The sequence below is a fragment of the Micrasema longulum genome, unplaced genomic scaffold (genome assembly GCF_059751315.1).
Source record: "Micrasema longulum isolate JH-2025_06_02 unplaced genomic scaffold, ASM5975131v1 h1tg001829l, whole genome shotgun sequence".
Taxonomy (NCBI): Eukaryota; Metazoa; Arthropoda; class Insecta; order Trichoptera; family Brachycentridae; genus Micrasema; species Micrasema longulum.
Genome location: NW_028279003.1, coordinates 343344 through 366044, shown reverse-complemented (window position 1 = coordinate 366044; position 22701 = coordinate 343344). Strand labels below are relative to the sequence as shown.

At 32.5% G+C, this 22701-nt stretch overlaps 1 protein-coding gene across 1 annotated transcript in view; it reads left to right on the top strand.

Moving 5' to 3' along the window:
- The window catches only part of LOC148273811 (glutathione-specific gamma-glutamylcyclotransferase 1), a 54597-nt gene extending 32354 nt beyond the window's left edge, over nt 1–22243 (top strand). The window contains exon 3 of the mRNA XM_088238142.1: nt 20607–22243. Coding sequence (XP_088094268.1) covers nt 20607–21086 — 480 coding nt within the window. The 3' untranslated portion in view covers nt 21087–22243. The remainder of the gene's footprint in view (nt 1–20606) is intronic.
- Nucleotides 22244–22701: the final 458 nt, after the last annotated feature.

The following is a 22701-nucleotide window of genomic DNA, read 5'->3' as shown; positions in this document are numbered from 1 at the left end:
GATGTTCAGTACCCGGCGGTTAATAAAGTGCATCTGGCTTAAGGAAGAGACTGCCGACTTTGTAGGGCGTCGTCTCTGTCGCACGAGTCCGGTATTTGTAACACGGATGAATGACAAAGACGACGCTCTACAAAGCCGAAGTTAGCCGATTTGACGGGCAGTCTCTTTCTTAAGCCCAATACACTTTATTAATGACGGGTACTGTAGCATATTGTCTACATACCTGAAATATGAAAATAAATCTGAAAAAAAATACTTGTTTCATTATTTTTCAAAGAATCTGCGTCAAAAGACATACACAAATATATTTTTTCAGTTAGAATTAGGAAAATTGGTCAGTGAAGGGTTAATTTGCATCTATACTATGTATATACACTTGTTTTACTGTAGTTAATCGACCTGCTACTTTGATTAAAATCAACTGCAATAATCAATGTCCTTAACTTACTATTGACTTACGGTATTTACCTACTTGCATTGTTATCAGTAAAAAAAGCGTTTTGCTTTATTTACATACATAGGTTTTGTTAATTTTTTATGTCATATTATTTCTCATGTGTTGTTGAAAGTAAAGAATGACCATGTATTAAAATTATCTCGTATTTTATATAGGTATATGTGCAGTTTTTTAAACGCCAATGGCCCATTTTAAACTCATTTATTACCATTATTATGTGTTTATTTATTTATTTCAATCTCAATTTTCGATTGATTTATTTAATACATGCATTAAAAAATATTGTTCAAGCCATGCATAACACGAAAAAAATAGAGATACTGTTTATATGTGATGAAATGGTAAAATAAAAATAGCCAGTAATTAGACTAAAAGGAAGACATCTTCTCTGAACTTTCAGTAACACGAACCGTATCTCTTCTGATATCGACTATCAGAAGAGGTACGATTGAGTAAAGGCATTGCTATATGTGTATATATCAAGTTGTTCCTAAACTAATATTCAATGATATTTCAATAAAAAAATTCAATCAAATTAACGTACTTCTGAAACATGCGCGTTTATTTGAAAAAATACTTACATTTTGTAAAAATAAATGAATGCCCAATTTCAAAAAATGCCTAAGTCCATTTTTGTATTTCTGAGATATTTCAAGTTTAAGTGTTTATATTGTTCTTGAAATGTTAAATGACAGAATTTCGAAAAATTTAATGTATGTATTGTAAAGTTTTTCTTCTTCTTTATTTTAAGATAAAAAAATACATTTTTTTTACACGTTTAGTTACAATATTATTGCTTGTAAAAAGTGGATTTAACCCTAAGGTCGGGACTTAGGGATTTTTAAAAGTATTTAAAGGACTAAGAGATTTTTTCTTGGGGAAAAAACTCTTGGACTAGATGATTTTTAGGACTTAGGGATTTTTTGGAATTGAAATAATATTTTTTAAATCATTTTTCAAATACAAAATTCGATATGGGTATTCTTTATTGAAAAAATAATTAGGTAAAGGTAAAGTTCACAAAATGCTCTACACGACAATGTTGCTAACTCAAAACCGATACAATTAGACTTAGGAATTTTTTTAAAATTGGACATCCATATGTTCTGGGTTCTGGTCTAAGAACATTGGAACAATAAATAAAATAAAATCTCCTAACACCGATATATATAGCAGCGCTACCCACATTGGAACAATGTATTTTTTCAATCGTAACCGAATAAGTAACCTCTTATAAAATGCAAAAGCAAAAATATGTACATTAGTTGGAACTCAATGGGTTACTGCTTAATTATTGCATTATATATTCTTCAAAATGGATAGTAAACTTTTCATATTACGATATAATCTATAAATTTTATTCTTGCAATAATTTTCCTTATCTGATCAATCATCACATGGGCAGACAACTTTTTAAATTTATTTTTTAATCCATTTCTTTTTTAATATCAGATATATAAATACGATAATCCGCCAGACAGTGAAAATTCGCGTAATCAAATTTTGATTCGGGAACAAGATAATAAAAAAAGGTCTTTGCAAATCTCAACAAGGGAAATTACTTTATTTATTGATTACTTAGTATTAATGAATTAATTTAATAAAATAAAATCTTAGTCCAAAAAATAAATTATACTCAGATTTACAATTTTAATTGATTGAATTAGATATTCGATTGATTAACTATATGACTTTTACAAGCTCAATTAGTTATTAGAATTTTACTATATAAATTGACAAAGTCCGTAAATAATAAACTAGAAATATGGAAAACAAATTAAAACTGCATACCGATCATTTTTTCGTATATAAAAAAAACATTTTGAATTTCGTTACATATATTTTATTTTTATTTATTAAGGTTCACAAACAATAAACAATACATCTAACATTGGTATAATAAAATGGTATAATAAAATAACAAATGGTTATTTTAGATATTGTTAATCAATTATATGTGAACACAGCATGCACAAATAAAGAAAAAAAGGTTTAAAATATATATTTTTTTTAATTGGCTAGCTTAATTGAATTCTTTGATTGTTATAAAAGTTATTACAATAAATTATTACTTACAGGTCATTACAAATTATTTTACCTATCTAACATAAGTGACTATTTGATTTTATAAATTGCGTTACAGTTTTCCTATAATTATTTAATGTATCGTCAAAGATATCAATATCAGCACTACGTTCTACATAATTATACGATAATGCATTTAAATGCGCCATATTATTGAAGGTTGAAAGAAAAATTGATTGAAAAATCAGTAAATTTAGTAAAAAATATTTTAATGGAAATTCAATGGAATTTATTACTAATGAAATTTCAAATTTTAGTTTATTTCATTAACCGACTACCGATTCTAGCTTTTCAAAACGCTATTAAAAAATAAATGAAGTACGTATCCATGAAATGATTTGTACGAAAAAGACTCCGTAAAAGGCATCCATTATTAACCATTTGTTGAACCACGCAAAAATTGAAAGAGTTGATTTCATTAGGGATCTTGGCGTAATTTTTGATGATAAATTTACATTTATCAAACATATTGACAAGACTTCAAATGAGGCGCTGAGTATGTTGGGGTTTATTTGTAGGGTTGCTAATAAATTTGAAAGTATCGCACCAATCAAGTCACTTTATTGCTCCCTGGTTAGAAGTCGTTTAGAATATATTTCTCCAGTCTGGTCGCCCCATTATCGTGTACATTCTGATTCACTCGAGCGCGTCCAGAAGAAATTTCTAAAATATATTAATTTTAAACCTCATATTCCAGCTGCTTTATTTAATTATAATCAATTGTTGGCTTCAGCAAATCTTTTAAGACTTTCTGATAGAAGAATCCTAACTGACCTAATATTACTTTTTAAGGTGATCAATTCATTAATTGACTGTCCAGATTTGCTGGAGTTGGTGTGTTTCCGTGTACCTGGTCGACATACCCGCCACAGATCTCCTTTTTGCTCTGCAAGTTCTAGAACCAACTATCATATGCACTCGCCTATCCCTAGGCTCCATAGATATGGCAATCAGTATGAGGACAAGGCTGATATATTTGGTTCTGGACTTGATAGTTATAAAACGAGTCTGATTTCTTTTTTTCTCTCGCAATATTATTCTTAAACTTTTCTTTATTTTTAAAAATGTTTTTCCTTTTTTTGTTTTTTCATATTTATGTATTTATTTATTCAATATTTTTGGTTGCTTATGTGTTACTATTGTTATAGTTATGCAATTTTATAATTTTTTGTTATGTTTTTATAAATGTTTTTTTTTTTTTCATATTTATGTTCAATATATGTTAAAGGCAATTTATGCCGTTTATGTAAAATAAATAAATAAATTATTATTACTTTAAATTGCTACAATTCCTTTGGAATGAGACATGAATAAAAACATATGTGCCAGACAAAACCTAAATCATTTACTCGATTAATTTTATTTATACAAATAAATCATCTTGCCGTTGTTAAAAAAATAATGTACGTACTTAATTTCTTTAAATACCACTTTAGGTTTCCAATGTCCAGAACTCAGCTTGTCTTGAAGCTCAAAATGGTGTGCATTGCATCCTACATGGCTAATTTTGTGGTTTTTTTTTTCGCTAAAGAAAACATTCAACAAACAACTTTGCAGAAAACTTTCCAGCTCCGAAAAATAATTATTATCCTTTTTATCTTTTCACCTGACGTCAATTTTACGTTTAATGCAACAAATGATATAACCAATTCTAACTTATTTAATGATCCAATGTAATTTAGGTGCATTTGGGGCACCACCCGTATGACTTTTAAGTTAAGCCATTCATTTGTAATATAAAAAAAAAACAATCACCCACATGTTCCTAAAACGCTTTCGTTTTTGCTTTTCTCCTCACCAAAATCAGCGTATCAATCCATTTTTCATTTTCCTTGAACTAAAATCACTATGTGTAATCTGTGCAAATTCATTATTTGCTGTGTTCTCATTATATTATACGTTCTTATACATGATTGGAAAAAAATGGTTTGTATATTTAAAACATTCGATGAATACATGTCTTTTACTGTAGATAATTCCGAAAATGTTACGTATTTTACCTAAATTTCTTTTAAAGTGAAATGAAAGTGCACGTTTTTGCTGTAAAATGTAACCGTGTACGATCAATTGGGGCCAAAATACTTTTCACCAATAGAATGCGAAGCGTATTTTTAAACAGCGACCTTGTCTTCGTGACCAGAGTTATCTTTATCCACGTGTATTGTGCCTATTTTCGCCAATTCGAGAAAAAACTTAATCAGTTTTCTTTTGAAATTCACAGTTTTAAAGACCTCGCTTATTTCATTATGAAAGATCGTGATTTTCCATTTCTAAGGCGTTACGAACGAGGTTGTTAATGCCACAGGTCGCATTCGGAGAAATCTCGATTCGTTGTCCTTAGAGAATTTGGCAACGTTTCAAGAATTCCCTGCGTAATTTTTTAGTAGTTTTAGTATTCTACGCAACTAAATAAAACACGCCGTCTTGGAGGTAATTTGTTTTGTTTCTTGACGGAGTTTATTGATTGTTTTTCTTGTTTTATTGGCTCAGCTTCCTTATTTTCCAGTGTGCGTATGTTCGTTTACATGTTTAACGACAAATTTGTTTATTACGCAAACACAGGTGTTTGTTTTCTATATAGAAGCGGTATCCAACCGGTCGATCGTAGATATTACGTCTGTCGATTGTGACAAGGAAAATAAAATAAAATAAGGAGGATTAAGAAAGACAAATACTTTCCAGAACTTATAAAGTACTATTTATTTTTAATATAAAGTTTATATTTGAAACACTAACTTTGTGGTTATTCATTATAATAAAATAAATAAAACAACTCTGAAAGAAAATAATCATAACTTCAATAAAGACACTGGATTAAAAGTACTTCATGTTGAAAATAAAATATTAAAATTAGACAACTTAGAAATCTTAGAAATTAAAAAACCGATTCATAATAAGAAAAAAACAATGCATAACCAAATGAACAATATTTCTTTTAGTCCTCTCCTGTCTAGCTTCGAAAATATTGATATCAAATTACCACCCTTGTAAGGAAAAAAAAGACTTGATTTATTGGGTCCACGTGTAGTATTTAGTGAACACGATAAAAATAAAATAGGAATTAATTCATTAGTTACGTAAACCTTGGCGTAGATGCTTGTTTGCTTTGAAACCGGTCGGTGGAAAAAAAAAAAAAAGTGGTTAAAAACAAAGTTGTTTTATTTGTTTTATTACCATTTATTTAATTGAGACTTTAAAAAGTTCTTTCTGTTTCCCGACAGATGGTGTTATCTTAGCCTTTTTACATTGGGCAATACTACAGCCAACTTCATCGTGAAGCTTACAATTAGGCTTTAAATGACAGTTTATTATTCCACCGAAGTGTAAACAACATATTTTTTCGTAGCGTTAAACACGACAAATTTTGTGCCAAAAAGAGTATTCGCGGGGAAATTTATTGCATTACTTTGTTTTTTAATCTGCAGCTAAAGCACATATAATTCCTGTGGAGATTTACAAGGACCATGTTGTATCGGAAACAACATGCAAATATTGGTTTCGATGCTTTAAAAATAGTGATTTTGATATTGAAGATAATGAACCCTTCGGCGCACCGAAAAAGTCTGAAGACGAAGAATTGGAAGCATAACTAGATAAAAACATTCACATTCTATCACTTCTTCACAATATTTTAAATAATCCCACTTCGCCTGTTTATCTGAGAGAGCTCATCCAACGTCTTTCACAACACGGACTATCTCTTCGTTCTAGTAACGAGAGAACCCTTTTAATACCCTGTCATCGCTCTAATTTTCTTGCCTCCTCTTTCACAGTAGTAGCCGCTCGATTGTGGAATAATCTACCCACTAATGTTACAGACGCCTCTTCTTTATTTAAATTTAAGTCAAGATTGAAATGTCACTATCTAAATATTTAAATTGTTATTTTATCCTTCTTCTTTCCTTCCCATCCCCTCTCCTCTCTTCATAGTATAGTGTTAATTTTTTTAAATATTTATATTTATTTTTGTTAATCTTTGCTTTTAATTTTTGTTTAAAGTTGTAAGATTCAATATGTCCATGTATTTATAATTTTCTCAAACTGAACGGTTTGGGTAGGTAGGAAGAAATTGTCTTAAGGCAATATGCCCGCCCTTATATGTATATATATTGTATATGTATATAAAATGTCAAATAAATAAATAAATTTTAAAAAACCCATGTCAGATGCAAAATCAACTTGCAGAATCATTAGTTGATCACAAAACAATTGCCAAACGTTTAAAAGCATTAGGAATCATTAAAAAGGCAAAGAAATTGGGTGCCGTACGAATTGAAGCCGAGAGACGTCAAACGAAAAAACAGCAAGAACTTCAAGTCCCTAATAGTTTAAAAAAATTAACATATATTTATGCTAAAGTTTATGAGAGACTTCAGATTAATTGTCCGGGCGGATAATTGGCAACCCCTGTTGTATAATGTCTAGCACATTAATTAGTAACATTATATAACATAATCGTAATATTATGTGTTCAAACAATAAAACAACCTTGTCAAGTATGAAACGAAATCTTCACCTGGGAATTTATCCCCAATCAACTTTGTTATTTTCCAGTAAATAGGAATAGATTCCAGATAATCTAATGCTTTAATATTCTTGGATTAATGATTCGAATTGCGGTTAAAAACAGGGTCACTTCTAAACTAATATGACCTACTCTATTTTGCGCTAACTCTTTCAGTTCACTAACAAGTAACTATAATTATAGAAGTGCTCAATTCTCATATCAGGTTACAATGCATATTGACATTTCAATGGCCTTACGATTGGATACGTTTTTTAGAAGCTATTATCATATCAGCGTGTAATTCTGCCAATTGCGTCTAGCTCTTCGAGACAAATTTTTGTTTTTATATTATGATCTTATGTCACTCCTCTGGCATCACGTTCCGTTCATATAACCATTTCCTGTAGTTTTCAAATCATTTTTGTTTGTTCTGTTTTTGTATTGTGATTTGTCTTTTGTTTGACCGCCAAATGAGATTGATAACCTTCGGTACTTTCTCAACCAAGTCGTACAAGCGACATTCTTTCTGTAACTGTATTAATTTAATTCAATTTGGCTTTAGTGTGCCACGCCGCACTGCGGATACATCCTGTGCCAATAGACATCAGTGCACGACCCAATATAACTATTAAATAATAATGTATTATAATATAACGTTAACACACAGGTGTAAAATTGCTGGTCATAAAAAACGAAACCAGAACTCGACGCCTTACTAATTCATGTATTTTTATAAGAACTGTAGATACTTTAGTATGTGGGACTAATGTTAAAGTGGAGACCAGCGTAATTTGCATAGTTATATCATTCAGAGTTTTCAATTTCAACTCCTCTATTAAAGCCTTCAAATTTAAAATTATAATGATTATTAATGGTATTATTTCAAAATAAAGACCGACTCTCTTTTAAAGAGTTTAAAGACCTACACTGTATGATTTTATTTGCTCAAAAATATCTTGATTTTTTCTCGTGGGTGAGTGGACATTTGTAGCTTATGTGTGTGTTATTTTATGCAAGGCATGTTCAGAAATTACATAAGTGTAAGTGTACTAGATTCTTATATTGAAAAAAATAAGGTTTATTTTAAATAAAATTACAGGATATTGTTGATACACTTGTTGTCTATTTTTCCACATAATCGCCATCCCGTTCAATGCATGTGGTGAGCCTTTCTTATTATATTATATTCAAGCTCCTGACGTCACTGCGACCTGTAAAGATCTATTGTGACGGGTCCCCGTGAATAGTTCTCGCCCTCCGAGCCCAGGTCTATAAAGAGCCTGGCTACTGTCTGGAAGGCGAGAGTTTACAATTTGCTAAATCTCCCCTTCCAAGCCCAGATCCGTAAAGTATCGGGCTATTAGGTAGGGGCGAGCTCTTTAATATCCTCAGGTTTAACCAGTGGTCCCCCGAGGGTAAAGCTCCTTTTGTGAGGTAAAGCATCACATTCACATAGAATCTGTTTAGGTGTTTCCTCATCCACACGGCAGAACCTACATCTAGAAGTTTCGGAAAGGTTCATTCTAGCAAGGTGTTTGTTGAATCTGCAGTGCCCTGGGCGGGCTCTAGTGATAAACCTCACTTGATTTCGGCTGAGCTTTATTAAATCGAAGGCAAACCTTTGCGAGTACCTTGGTGAGCCATGGCACAAGCTTCTTTATGTCCTCCTCGAAGAACTCTTTCCTCACTTCAAAACCTCCTTCTGCACCTGAACAGAACATGCCTCGTATAATGAGTATAAACTAGAGATATTAAAAAAAATGTAACAGCTGTTTTTCAGTCTCACAAATTAAATTAAATCGTTTAAAAAAACAAAAACTAAATTACCAAGCGCAGAAGTAAATAAAAAAAACGTTTCGCTACGCGCTAAAAATTCAACGCCCCGCTGCACTCCGTACCGCGCTTCGCCTTTACTTTAAATCTTTATCGATTATACCTACCTACTCGTATTATAATCTCCCAATGAAGAAGTACGTACACAGATATGTATGAAATCTCCCCGGTCCATCTCCACTTCACCCCACACCCGTCTTCACGAAACAGCTTTATTTGTGAAACAGTAACTGTTATTGCTACCTTTATTTCTAAAAAAACGGAATGCCCATCTCTAGTGTAAACATACTCAAAAGTAACTAGTTATTAAGAAAACAGCTTGTTTGGTATATGTATATTTAAAAAATCAATAAAAATACTCTCACGTTGGCCAGTTTAGATAAACTCGGATATGTTTTGCATCTTTAAAAATAACACTATTTATTTTACTGGTTGGTTGGGAGAAATTTACATTTTAGCAATAAGCCTGCCAGTGTACAAATAACATGTACACACAACGAGTTAAATAATCGCTTTTGAGCCCCGATTACAATATGTTAACAGTTATGTTAAATTGTCTTTAGAGTAAAATTGAACTTTTTGTACGAAAATTTCCACATTTGTACGAAAATGTGCATTTTTATAAAACTATTGAATTGTAGATATAATTATTGTTAATTTCCTTGAAATGACTGTTGACGTTGTAGATTTATCTGTTAATATTGGAGAAACCACTGTTCCACTGTAAATTTTACAGGTAATGTTGGAGATAAAACTGTTTATACGACATAATTATTTTTGTATGAATAACCGTTGACATTGAACGAGTAGATATAACTGTTAATATTGTAGAAATAATAATTAATATTGTAGATATAACAGTCAATACTTTAGAAATAACTGTTCACATTGAAGATATTCAGTTATAACTGATATTCGCATCGTCCACCCATCTACAGTCAGGTGTATAACGAAATCATTCAAGCATGACTTGTAAAAATAATCAAGATCATTTCGTTGTTATTTGATCCTGAAAGAAAACGTTAACAGAAAGAAACCTTGGCACTGTTTTCTTAGAAACGTACCAATTGCATTGACCGGCGAAAACAAAAATTAATTATTGACACTTTCAAAGTTCAGTTATTGCTGTATTATACGGGACAGAAAGTAACGAGAAATTCGTCAAAATTTTCAACAGAATTTTCAACATGAAATTATCGGTTCCAAGCTACCTCCGAGAGATATTATGTCTATCTTAATTTATAAAACTAAATGGATGACTTTGGCCAGAAAGCAGGCTAGATGCAGCTTGGTAATCAACGGCACACTAATTGAACAAGTTTTAACGATGAAATATTTGGGTGCTTGCATTTGGAGCAACAATGTCCTCAACGGTTTTGGAACAGGCACTAAAAACCGCAGCCATATCCAAATGCTTAATGAACGCCATCTGAAAAAATGAGCACTAGAATATGTGAGCACCCAAAGCAAGGTGAAGATATACATTACCTCTGTCCGTCCTATATAATCCAGACCCGACACTGTTAGAACCAAAAACCTCCTTCGAACCGGCGAAATGAATTGCTGGCAAAACTTTTCGTGGCAGAATAGCAAACACAAAGATCCGAAGGATATGTGAAGTCGAGGATATTGTAATGCGGCGACGGCAGAGACAAGGATTTTGGAATAAGCATGTGACCAGAATGGCAGAATCGATGGCCGTAAGAACAGCAAGGGACATTTTACCCCAATAAAGCAGACCTCAAGGACGACCTCTAAAAGGTGGAAAGACTGCTGGCAGTACACCTCTCAAGAGGTAATTTGATGCAGAGAGTAACAGGCCAACAGGCCTAAAACAAGTAGAATAATAAATATATAATAAATATATATAAAATATTGTTACTAATTGAAATATATTTTATCGTTTCCCTATCCGTACTTGGTGGTACATAGGGCACTGCATCGGTACTCCAATAGTAGCAAATATTGATAATATAATACCTTAAAGTAAGGTGATCTAATCTCACGCTTTACACCCAGTCGTGACTGTGAAATATTTAAAAATAAATATGCCATGTCGACTTGAAACCACGATAGGTAAACGCTCTAACCTTGCCAAATCTTATCACAAAATGAAGGCAACTATTCACCAATTGAAATGTCATCTCCTATGGGTTCGTTATACGCCATTGTTTCGCATTCAATATTTCAACCATTTTGACACTATTTTCTTAAGCAAAATCTGTAATCTGAGATCCTACATCTCATTGTACAAGGCAAAATTGCGAGCAGAAGAGGGCCAGGGAGGAGAAGAACTTCCTGGCTGAAAACCGCGGCAGTAATATTCTAAGTCTTCAGTGGAGCATTTCCGGGCTGGCGTAAATAAAATTATGCTGGCCAACATGATCGCATACTTCCGATATCGGACGTGCACCCAGAAAAGAAGAAGATAATCTGCGACCAGTTTTCTGATAAGTGTGATACGAGCTTTAGATAATGGAATCTGCGAAATGATCAAATACAAACGATTATTTATCAGCCCTGAAATCTAATTAGTATTGAACTTGCAATTCAGTGAAAAAACCCACAACCGTGACGCAAACGCATAAAAAAATGTTTCCCTAATTCGTTTTCTTACTACGGATATAAAAAAATAACTGTTACGAATTTTGTAGGTTCAATTATTGGTATCAAATAGCGTCAATGACGTTATTTTGGCCTCAGCTTACCTTGAATCTCCAGGGCCCTGATTACAGTGGGAAGTTAACAGGGTTATCTTCAGTTGTCAATAAAGTGCCTCCGGCGGCCTCCGTGGTGTAGTGGTCAAGACGCTTGACTCACGCACGGAAGGTTCCGGGTTCGATTCCCGGTGAGAACACAAAAATTAAAATGTGATTCTTCTCAAGCCTGGGTGCTCTGTGATGTAATTCACCACTGTAATTAGGCCTCCTGGCCTGTTGTGGTGCAAAAAAAAAATGTAAAAAAAAGTCAATTCGATTTTTCCTTACGAAAACATTTATATATTTGTTTGGTAGTATTTCCGTCGGTTATCTGTAGTAGTTAAATATGAAAAAAAAGACACATTAATATTCCATTTTTCATACAGAAAATTATATTTGACTTTATTGACAATATTGAAGATGAACTGTGAACTCTCGTTGTAATACGCGCCCAGCAGTGCGACTCTGAACGCACCCTAAGGTGTAGAGAAAGCATTGCTTGCTCGTAATTTACGTATAAATTACGTGATAGCAAAGCTTTCTCTATCCCGCGTTCATAATCGCATGCTGGGCTTCGATTACAACGGAAAGTTAACAGAGTTATCTTTAATTGTCTACGAAATAAAATCGAATTTTGTGTACGAAAATGTGTATTACTTTGTATGAAAATGTGACGCGTCGTCGTCAGAAACCTGTAATTGAACATGTCTTTAAATTTATTTTATGTAAATATTTTTTTTTTCATCCAGAAAATGTAATTTTACTTTATAGATAGTTGAAGATAACTCTGTTAACTTTCCATTGCAATACGGGCCCGGGTAAATCGTTATCAACGGTATTAGATATTTGTTGGTAAACATTGTGTTTATTTTTTATAAGAGACTTTTTAATGGCAAGTTATGATGAACAAAAACAGAGGAACTGAACCATGATGACATTTTTTTACGGAAATGAATCCTGTTGACTATTCATCGAAGGTAATTTGCAGATTTCCAAGGTGATAACGAATTACTTATCGATTAAAGACCTTCTTTAACTACTGTTATCATGAGTAGGCGATTTGCTTGCTTCGCTTGCTGGGCCACGGACGCTTCTCGAGATCCTACTTTATCGTGGACTCCATATGCTCTACAAAGGTAGTGGACATGAGAAGTAGTATAGTCATAGTCATCCCTTATCCGTACCTAATGGTGCATAGGGCATTGCATTGGTATCTAATCTAATGAAGGTCAGATGATCAGTCAAATATATTATTTCTAGAGCCAGTCTAGGAACTATTTGTAGTAAAAAACCAACAATCAAATAAGTATACAGGGTGTTCTTTAAACCCTGTCACATCCGAAACCACGATGATCAGTATGAGCAAGAAGACATATTGGCACATTAAAATATTTTTTTAGAACGAATAAAATTTAAAAAAATAAAATATCAAAAAAAGCAAATGGTTGCTTTCTTCTGCAGGGGTGAAACGAGAAGGGGGAAGAGGGGAGTCTGATACTGCGCCGCGCTCCCTCACTTATCCCCTGCAGAAGTAAGCAACCATTTGTTTTTTTAAATATTTTATTTTAAAAAATTTTCTTTGTTCTAAATATTTTTTTGAATATTCTAATATGTCTTCTTGTCCATACCGATCATCGTGGTTTCGGATGTGACAGGGTTTAAAGAACACCCTGTAATTATGTCCACCTAGCTGGGAATTGAATCCAGGAGCTCAGGCGCGGTGGGCAAACGCACTTACCAGTACACCACGCAGACTAGTCTCCACTTTCTTTTTGATTTCTTTTGTTAGGATTTTTCCTGGCAGCCACCGTGTCGAGAAACTTGTCCCAGGGTAAAACCTACCTAAAATATTTAGATACAAATGAACTAGTTTTGTTGTCATGATATTGGGTTTCATTGTCTTCGTGTCCTAAAGAGTCACATTGTTCATATATAGTAGACAAAGAATTAGTTTTTACAAAGCGAAATATCATACTTTTTTTTGGTATGTCGGTAAATCTATTACCGGTAGATTGAAGATGGCTCGTGCAATTATTATTATTATTATTATTATGGATAAGTTATATAGCGCCATTTTCGTAATAAAATACCTCAAGAGCGCTTTACGTGGTGATTCTATTGTTAAATTAATTTAATTGAAGGTTTTAAATTTGTAATTTAATTAAAACAATTTATTTTGTTGTCACGTGCTACGGATTTATTCAAATGATTTAGAGAACAAGTGGGTTTTAAGTTTTTTCCGAAACATCACTTCACTTTCACAGCCTCGCACCTCTGCTGGGAGAGCATTCCATGCCATAGGGCCTGCGACCGCAAATGTGCGTTCACTAAATTTAGTGCGCTGTTTGCGTAGAGGTATAATAACTTTTCCTCTCGCCGTAGACGTAGCTGATCTAAGCGTGAGACGCCTGTCAGCTAGTTCATCTGGAATGCATAGTTCCCTTAGAGGCGGACTCCGTGGTGTAGTGGTCAAGACGCTTGACTCACGCACGGAAGGTTCCGGGCTCGATTCCCGGTGAGAACACAAAAATTAAAATGTGATTTTTCTCAAGCCTGGGTACTCTGTGATGTAATTCACCACTGTAATTAGGCCTCCTGGCCTGTTGTGGTGCAAAAAAAATGTATGTATGTATGTATGTAGATATTCAGGAGCAGAGTTGTGCAGTGACTTATACATAAGCCAACAGAGTTTGTATTCGACCCTCTGTGAAAAACGCAGCCAGTCTAGTTCCTAGCTCGTAGTTCGTAGCTAATGGTAGCCGAAACGTCGGAACGAATCCAACTTACACGGGATTGCCCCTAAAAATAGACATATTGATAGAAATTATAGTTTGTTTATAGTAAACTTTTTTTCTTTTTCTTAGCGAACATGCTCTTAAAAATATTTTAATTGTGATATTCTAGTAGTTTCCCCCACGCTATTGCGCAACACTAACTTTTTTTTTTTTCTTAAAACTACAGCCAAAAAACTAATCCATGTTATTAGCGGTTGTGATTTGCAATCCACACTATACGTGCGTTGATACTTTATAAAAATTCAACTTATCCCTCCAACCAATTATTTCAGGAAGCTGAACTCTTGAAGCTACGAGAAATCAATGTCAAGCCTGCAAAGTTAAAAATATGTTTTTATGCGCCAACATTCATTTTCTAAAAAAATTATTAGATCTAGTCAAATATTAAATATTAACATATTACAACAGAGATGAAGAACATTTAAGAGAAGGTAATATAGAGATCTTGACATCTACAGGGCTTATGACCTGTCAATGGCTGGTTTAAGTGGCCACTTTACACACTGTGTAACATTTACCATTCTGCCCATATCTGAACATCTATATTTCTTCAACTCTTTCATCTGTTGATGTTTTTGAAGTTAAAGAGCTGATACCTTTATTTATACCTTCTTTTAAATGTTATTAATCTCTGTTGTAATATGTTAATATAAACAGCTCCCCAGGGAGTTGAATCCAGTCCTTGTCCACAAAAATTTGGACAAACTCAAAATATTGTTAAATATTAAATAGTGTACTTGAAATCTCTCATTGTAAATCCAGACTCGGGCAAAGACACTCATTTTTCATAGCCCCAAAACTGTTCAATGTATTTCACAAGGACAATATGATGGATATTAATTATTTGAATTTGTTTCCATTTAAATTTGTGTTGAAATTATAGATTAAAAAAGCATATTTAAATAGCTTCTTTTTTCATTGAAATTATCTTTTTAAAAAATTGTGTTCTAATATAACCACTTTTTTTTTTATATCTATCGTTTTTTCCTAGTAGCGCCCTTATTGAAATTTTAAATAAAATGTAAACCCACACAAAGTCCATGCCTTTTTTGTGTTTATGTAATTGTGTATTTGTAACTTACCTTTTGTAAAATGCAAAGAAAGAATTATTATAAATAAAAATGAAAAAATATGTCTTTTCGTACTTAATAAAAAAAGTTATCTTACGTGTATAATATTTCGTTTTATATGACTATTGTTCCATTTGCATATTATACCGTTTCATTTTAATCGAAGGGATAAGGCTTTCCCATCTTTAGAAATGTCTAGCACCGTATAGAATTACAAAACCAGTTATGAAGTGGGGTATAATGTACTAAAGGTAACGTGTTATGTGTGCATAGTTGCACGTAGTATTAATTGTAAGATATTAATGTAAAATTAAAAATTTTGCAAAATAACTATGTTTACTTGGGAATTCAATATTTTTATAACTTTTTTGTCCTCAGGTATAATTAATTAAAATTTCTAAAAAACATATTACCGGTGTCTAAAAAAAGTGGTTGCTCGGATTGCAAAGGTAATTATTCCTATTTTGAAATAGAGAAATCTCTCAATATGTCTTCATTGGAAAAACATTGAACTGAGATGGACCTTATATGCATTTTCAAAATACGATGTATGTGATATTCCATCTCTGTTGCAATCAATTTAATTTCACGTTCTCAACCGTGTCACCAGAAGTCAAAATCTGCTACTTATCAAATCTTCTAAGAGCAACTTTTGTTTTTATGACCCAATGTCCAAAATGTGTAGGTTAGTCATTTTTTATATCTTTTTTCAAAGGAATAGCCCGCTAAGCCTCTGTTTCAGAAGCTTGTCAGCAGGTAGGAAAGAAAGGACATGGAAGGAAGTGAAAAATACACCACAACACCAAGACCAATTGAGAAAAAAATCTTTCTTAGATTTCTTTCTTGCAACTGGCGGGAATCGAACCCGCGACGCCAGTTTCACAGTTAGTCGTCTAACCAACCGCGCCACGGCGCCTGTCGATACACAACTTGGAATCTTTTGGGATATATCTTCCGGCTTTTCGTAGATGTCTTCGTCACTATGGATGAAGATGTATTGGCATGGGTTAGCTCGAAGTCTTATATGTTGATCGTGTTTATGAATATATTGTATACCATTGTTTTATGGATGTTTATCATTGCTACATTGTTTTTGATCAGTTTCTTGTACATTTTTTTTATGTAACTGTTGTTATATATATAATAAATTAAGCTTAGTGATTTTTTTATTTTTTATTGATTGACTACCAAAATAATCCAAAAAAGTTTTTATGTTTATGTATCATATTGATTTATTTATTAACACCCAAAGGCCTTTTACATATACATAAGTTATTAACTATTTACAAATATAAAAATACAATTAAAAATGAAAAAAATATATGCATAAAAAACAAATGAAAATACGTGAAACTAAAATACTATTCAATATTTTTTTAAGTAATTGTCTTTTGAAATTTAATAGAGTTTTAGCAAATATATTATCTATTATGTATTATCAGCGGTATGATTTTTTAAAGTTTTGTTATTTTGAAATTATTCCACACGTGACGTCACAAGTTCTCGTCGGAGAGTTCTGCTGATTGGTGAGTTGGCTTCCGGGAAACCGGAAATCTATCAAAACACTATTTATTCATTCATTCAAAATTACACTAGTTTAAATATTAATGAACTTATTAAGGCTTTTTAGGCTATGCCCGTGTCAAGCCATAATAAATAACAATAAAAATATACAGTAAAGTTAATAAGATTAAATCATCTATCATTAGTTTATTTGGAAGAACTCGTGACGTAGGTCAAAATACTTCATTTTTATTAATTTGTTCATACATTTTAGAGAAACTTGGCCAATTGAATGCTCTAATTTTTACCGCGTGTGAAAAAATATATTTTATATCCAGTTTGCCATAGTACTGAATTTCCGCATTCTGTAAACAATAAAATAAATAAATAAGTACTTATTTTAAAAATATATTGTATCGTTATATGCCCATTTCGGGCGCTACCCCATTTTCTTTAAAAATAAGATAATAGATACATTATTATTTTTTAGTATTCATCTTACAATGTAACATATTGTACATCATCATATTCATGCATATTTTTTTAATTATTCATCATCATCATCGTTCCCTTTCCGCACTTAATGGTGCATAGGACACTGCATTGGTACACCAATCGCAAAGTATCTAGATCATTTTTGTTACGTGAAGGTGAGATGATCAGTCTTACGCTTCAGGTACCAGTCCAGGGACTATGAAATATTCTAGTCTGAAAACACCCTTTTAAATAAATATTTCATATCAACCATGTCGGGAATCGAACCCGAGACCTCTTGCATGGCAGGCTAACGCGCTGACCATTACACCACGAGGCCTTTCTAAATTCATACTATGTTATGACTAAATATTCTATTTCATTATTTAACTTTATGCAATATCAACAATATTTTTAGTTTGTCCAAATTTTTGTAGACAAAGACTGAATTCGACTCCCTGGGGAGCTGTTTACATTAACATATTACAACAGAGATGAAGAACATTTAAGATAAGGTAATATAGAAGTCTAGGCATCTACAAGGCTTATGACCTGTCACTGGCTGGTTTCAGTGGCCACATTACACACTGTGTAACATTCACCATTCTGCCCATATTTACACAAACATCAACAGATGAAAGAATTGAAGAAATATAGATGTTCAAATATGGGCAGAATGGTGAATGTTACACAGTGTGTAAAGTGGCCACTTAAACCAGCCATCGACAGGTCATAAGCCTTGTAGATGCCTAGACTTCTATATTACCTTCTCTTAAATGTTCTTCATCTCTGTTGTAATATGTTTATGCAATATAATTATTTCCGCTCATCACAGGTTTATACCTAAAGTGCTGAAATGCTCACAACTTAATAAAAACGCTTTTTTTGTATTTTGAGGTAAACAAATACGTTAGTAAAAATAAAATGTGAATCTTTTAATTCTCAATATTTAAATTTAATATTCAAGCAAATCTCTATGACAACAAAGTGTATAAATGATTTAATTTATGCTCTGTGAATTGTTCCAACTAGACACAGCACAAAGGTCCATGATCAATGTTATTGGTTTTTTTAAAGATATAAAAATAAAATTGCACAAGGTTGTTAACCCTTCCAGGTCTAAAGGGGTATCTAGGGTCCCTCTGGTTTGGTAGCAATTTTTAAAAAATTATTTGAGGGCATTGGAAGCAAAGATAGCAACCTCCAAAAAATATATTTGTTGGTTATGATGTCATTCTGTAGTTTATCAAATTTATTTTTATAAAAATCATGAGTTGAGTTGCAAATGTAGTTTAAAATCATACTTTTGATGGTTTGAAAATAAAGTTAAGCAAACATAGCAATATCCATCAGCCATTTGACAGGCTTGAGATTTAAATTTTCAAAATGGCCGCGTCATACAAATATTAAGAAAGTTTTTTGAATTTGTGTTTCTATTTAAGCTAATTTATTAGTATCTTTAAGTTAAAGTTCAGTGAAAACAACATTTCCAACATGAAAATTCTCTTTGGCATTAGTGTAGCAGTTTTTGTTATTTTTCTCGAAAACACCAAAATGGGAGTTCGCTATCTTTGCTTCCAATGCCCTCATTTTATTTCTTATACACCATATTGATTTCATTCTTTGCATGTTATGCTTGCATGCATTTGCAATTTAATGTAAAGAATGTATCGAAATAATTAAAATATTTTTCTGCCGAATTCCTTCAATAATAATTCACATTTGTTTTTGCTCTTCCTCCATGTGAACAGCAAGCATTACAATGCATTCGCTCTATAGTTTTATAATCTTTGATAAGTTGGTCAGTTCGCACGTGTGCTTCTTGCTATTTGGTCGCTTATTTTTAGCAATAACCACAAAATCCGGATTTCGTGCGTTAGATTTTACATGCATTCCCCCTCCCAACTCTCTGCTGTACATCCCTGCTAACGAAATGCGTGAATTTAGATCAGTGTTATTCAACGTGTAGCAGCGAGAGGGCCTTTCGCAACAGTATTTTATGAAAAAATGTATGAATTTCGCAGAAAACTTAAAATACTATTTCATAAACACTACCATAACAATACCAAATAATGGTCAAGACATATGTGATAAACAATTTATAAATTAAATATATTTGCAATGTTATTATTAGAACACACATAACAATATGTATGATATGTGTGCCCTACTTTAAGATTTAAATAAATAAAAAAATATTAAAAAAATAACAATATTTTTTTAAGTCATATTAGCATTTTTCACTGAGGTATTCCTGGTACCCCCCTCGGGAACGGGATAGGTTTATAGTAAAAGTGTAAATATGTCATCAAATAAATGTTGTAATATCCAGCAATCGTATGAATACATTCAGCCTTAAAAAAGTCTTCATTTAAGTCGCTACATGTTTAAGTTAGTCTATAATTGTGTTTTTTTTGTGTAATTATAAATCAGACTTAAATTCCATGCTAAGATTTCTATTCATGCAAATCTTATTTTGTTTCTGCTTAAGTATTTGAATCAAAAAATCTGATTTTTATTTATTTATTATGGAAATCATACAGTCTTAACAAAATCAAGGTATAAGAAAACTATTTTTGAAAGTAAGACCAATTACAGATTTCCCAATAATTTATTATGAATATAGAAGGAGGGTAGCAAAAATCTAAAAAAAAGAAATATTACAACAATTTTATAAAAAGTGCCTGCATAAAAGAGAGAAGACATGGTATAGTTCCAACTCTACCTTCCTCCCCTCTCTCTCTGCTTCCGTGAACATTTATATTTATCACTAAAAAATTCACAACCAACAATAATTCATAAGATACACTGCTAGTAGATGTATGTAAAAGTTAAAAGTTAAGCGGGAGATTTTTGGTTAAAATTTAACAAAAAACTGTTTTTCTCTATTCTATTTAATTTATTCGTTTAACCGTTTTTGTTGTCAGCATTATTTTATGGGCCGGGTGGTCTAAGGCCATGTAGGGGCCCTTGGACACTCAGAGGTTGAGGCTTTTAGGATGGAGCCCTTTTAGAATTCAGAGGCCCCTATCAGGCCGGGGGCACTGGACTCGTGCACCACGAGCCTTTATGGAAAACGTTTCCCTATTTACGGATTATTTAACGATTTCTCTTTTTCGTAAGGATGAAAAAGATTTCCATTCTTACGATATATAATTATAACTGTTTTGTCTTTATTTTCAGGGTGTGACGTGGGGAAGAGCCTTCGAAGTAATCGGAGATGCAGCACTTCCTTATCTTCAGAACCGAGAATGCCGACTGGGCGGGTACAATGTGAGGAAAGCGTACTTCTACCCTACTGGAACCCACCCCCCTATATCCACTGTAGTCTACATAGCGTTACCGGGGAACGCCCAATGGCTCGGAGATGCTACCGTCGAAATTATAGCTCATCAGGTCATAACCACTAGTGGTCCAGCCGGCCATAATGCAGAGTACGTCCTAAGATTAGCGAGATTCATGAGAGAACATATCCCGGGAGCATGGGATGACCATCTCTTCGCATTGGAAAGAGTCATTAGGAGACGCGCAGCTTCATTGAAGATGTGCCTCGTTCGACTAGGAGCAGATCCGGAACCCGAACCTGAAGCTGTCGTTACTCCTCCTAACTTCCAATTCACCACTAGACTTCCTGAAAAGAAATTACGCTGCTTAAACATGTAAAGAGTTAAATGCATCCTTCTTATAATGCTGAATACATTAATACAATTGCTGGACTCAGTATGTGAAGCCAGAAAATTTTGCACTGCTTTATTCAAATTGTTTAAGTTGTCATTTTTACTTTGCTGTAGTGAGTACACGTGTTTTAATATCAAAAACAGGTCTCTCATATTTTAAAAAACATAGCACTAGATGTCCAAACCTTAGAATTTTATCAAAACAGATAAAATCTGCAGAGAGAGGTGTTTTTTGTGAGAGGAATATGGATTTTTATATTATGAAATCGTCCGCCATTTCTGGAAACTATTTACAAAGACTAGTGTCTTTCTTCAGTATTGCATATTTACAATGGAAGCTTCTGAAGTTTCTATGTGGAACTGAATTTTCACTTAATATTGAAGTTTAGCCATAATAAATAATTATGATGTTTGTAAAATGAACACTGAATTCAGCCATTGACAGATTATTTGTACCATGAACGTCTAGATTTACATGCCTCTCTTTTAATATATATTTCTTTATTGTGTTTACTTTGTGGGCACTCAATAAGTTTACCAACATGCATGGAAGAAATTTATTGTGAAAAAGTAACTTGAGAATTTAGGTAACTTGTTTTTACGGACTTGCCCCTTGAAAGGCAAATATTACATCTACCACTGTTTATTTACTTGACGCTGAACTAGAATAAAAAGTTCTGTATTGATTCAATAGTGTTTTTCCACTTAAATCTACTCTAAATGAAAGACGTTTGATGCTTAGATCAAATAAATCTACATTCATAAAGAATGTCATTTTTTCAATGACGCAACCACCTCCACTTTCACAAAGCGCGCTCATTAAATTATTCATAATAACTTAAAAACTCATTTGTTTTTTAAACCATCGTTGTAAATTAATAGCTACCATTTTTTGACAGTATACATAGTTCTACTTAAATTCAATTCAATCCAAGCTCATGCAACATAATATGTAAGCCTTTATGTTACGAAAAAGGCTCATTATAAGTTATCCATTAAAAAATTCAAGTAAGGCTGAATCCAGTCAATGTATTAATGTAAATCAGGGACAAGTTTAACCCATGGCTACTCTGTGATGATCAAGATTGATATAAACATAGGCTTAGTTTGTTGAAATGTAAAGCGCTAAAATGGAAAAAAAAACTTGTGTGATATAAAAATAAATCATTAAAACATTAATAACATATTTTTTAACTATTTAACGCTTAATACGCTGCTAAAATGCATTTGCTGATAACTTATGTGATATTTTATTGCGTATTTAAATTTCAATTCATAGATATAATAAATTTTGAGTAAGAGTATGTATCATACCTACAACACTATTAGTTTGAAATGTGAAGTAAATACTTTTGTAAAGTATATTTCTTGCATTTAAATATTTAACATCATATACTTAATAACTATTCATTAATATTCAACAATTGATTTTCCTTTTTTTCCTTAGCTGTGTCGTGCTTCAAATAATGTGTAACCTTTTTTACAATAATATTAAATTTACTGTATAATTAAAACATGTTTACTAACGTACCCTCTTTGTTCGGATGCTGTTCAAAATGTTTTATATTTATTTATTGTATATTTATTTTTATATATATTTA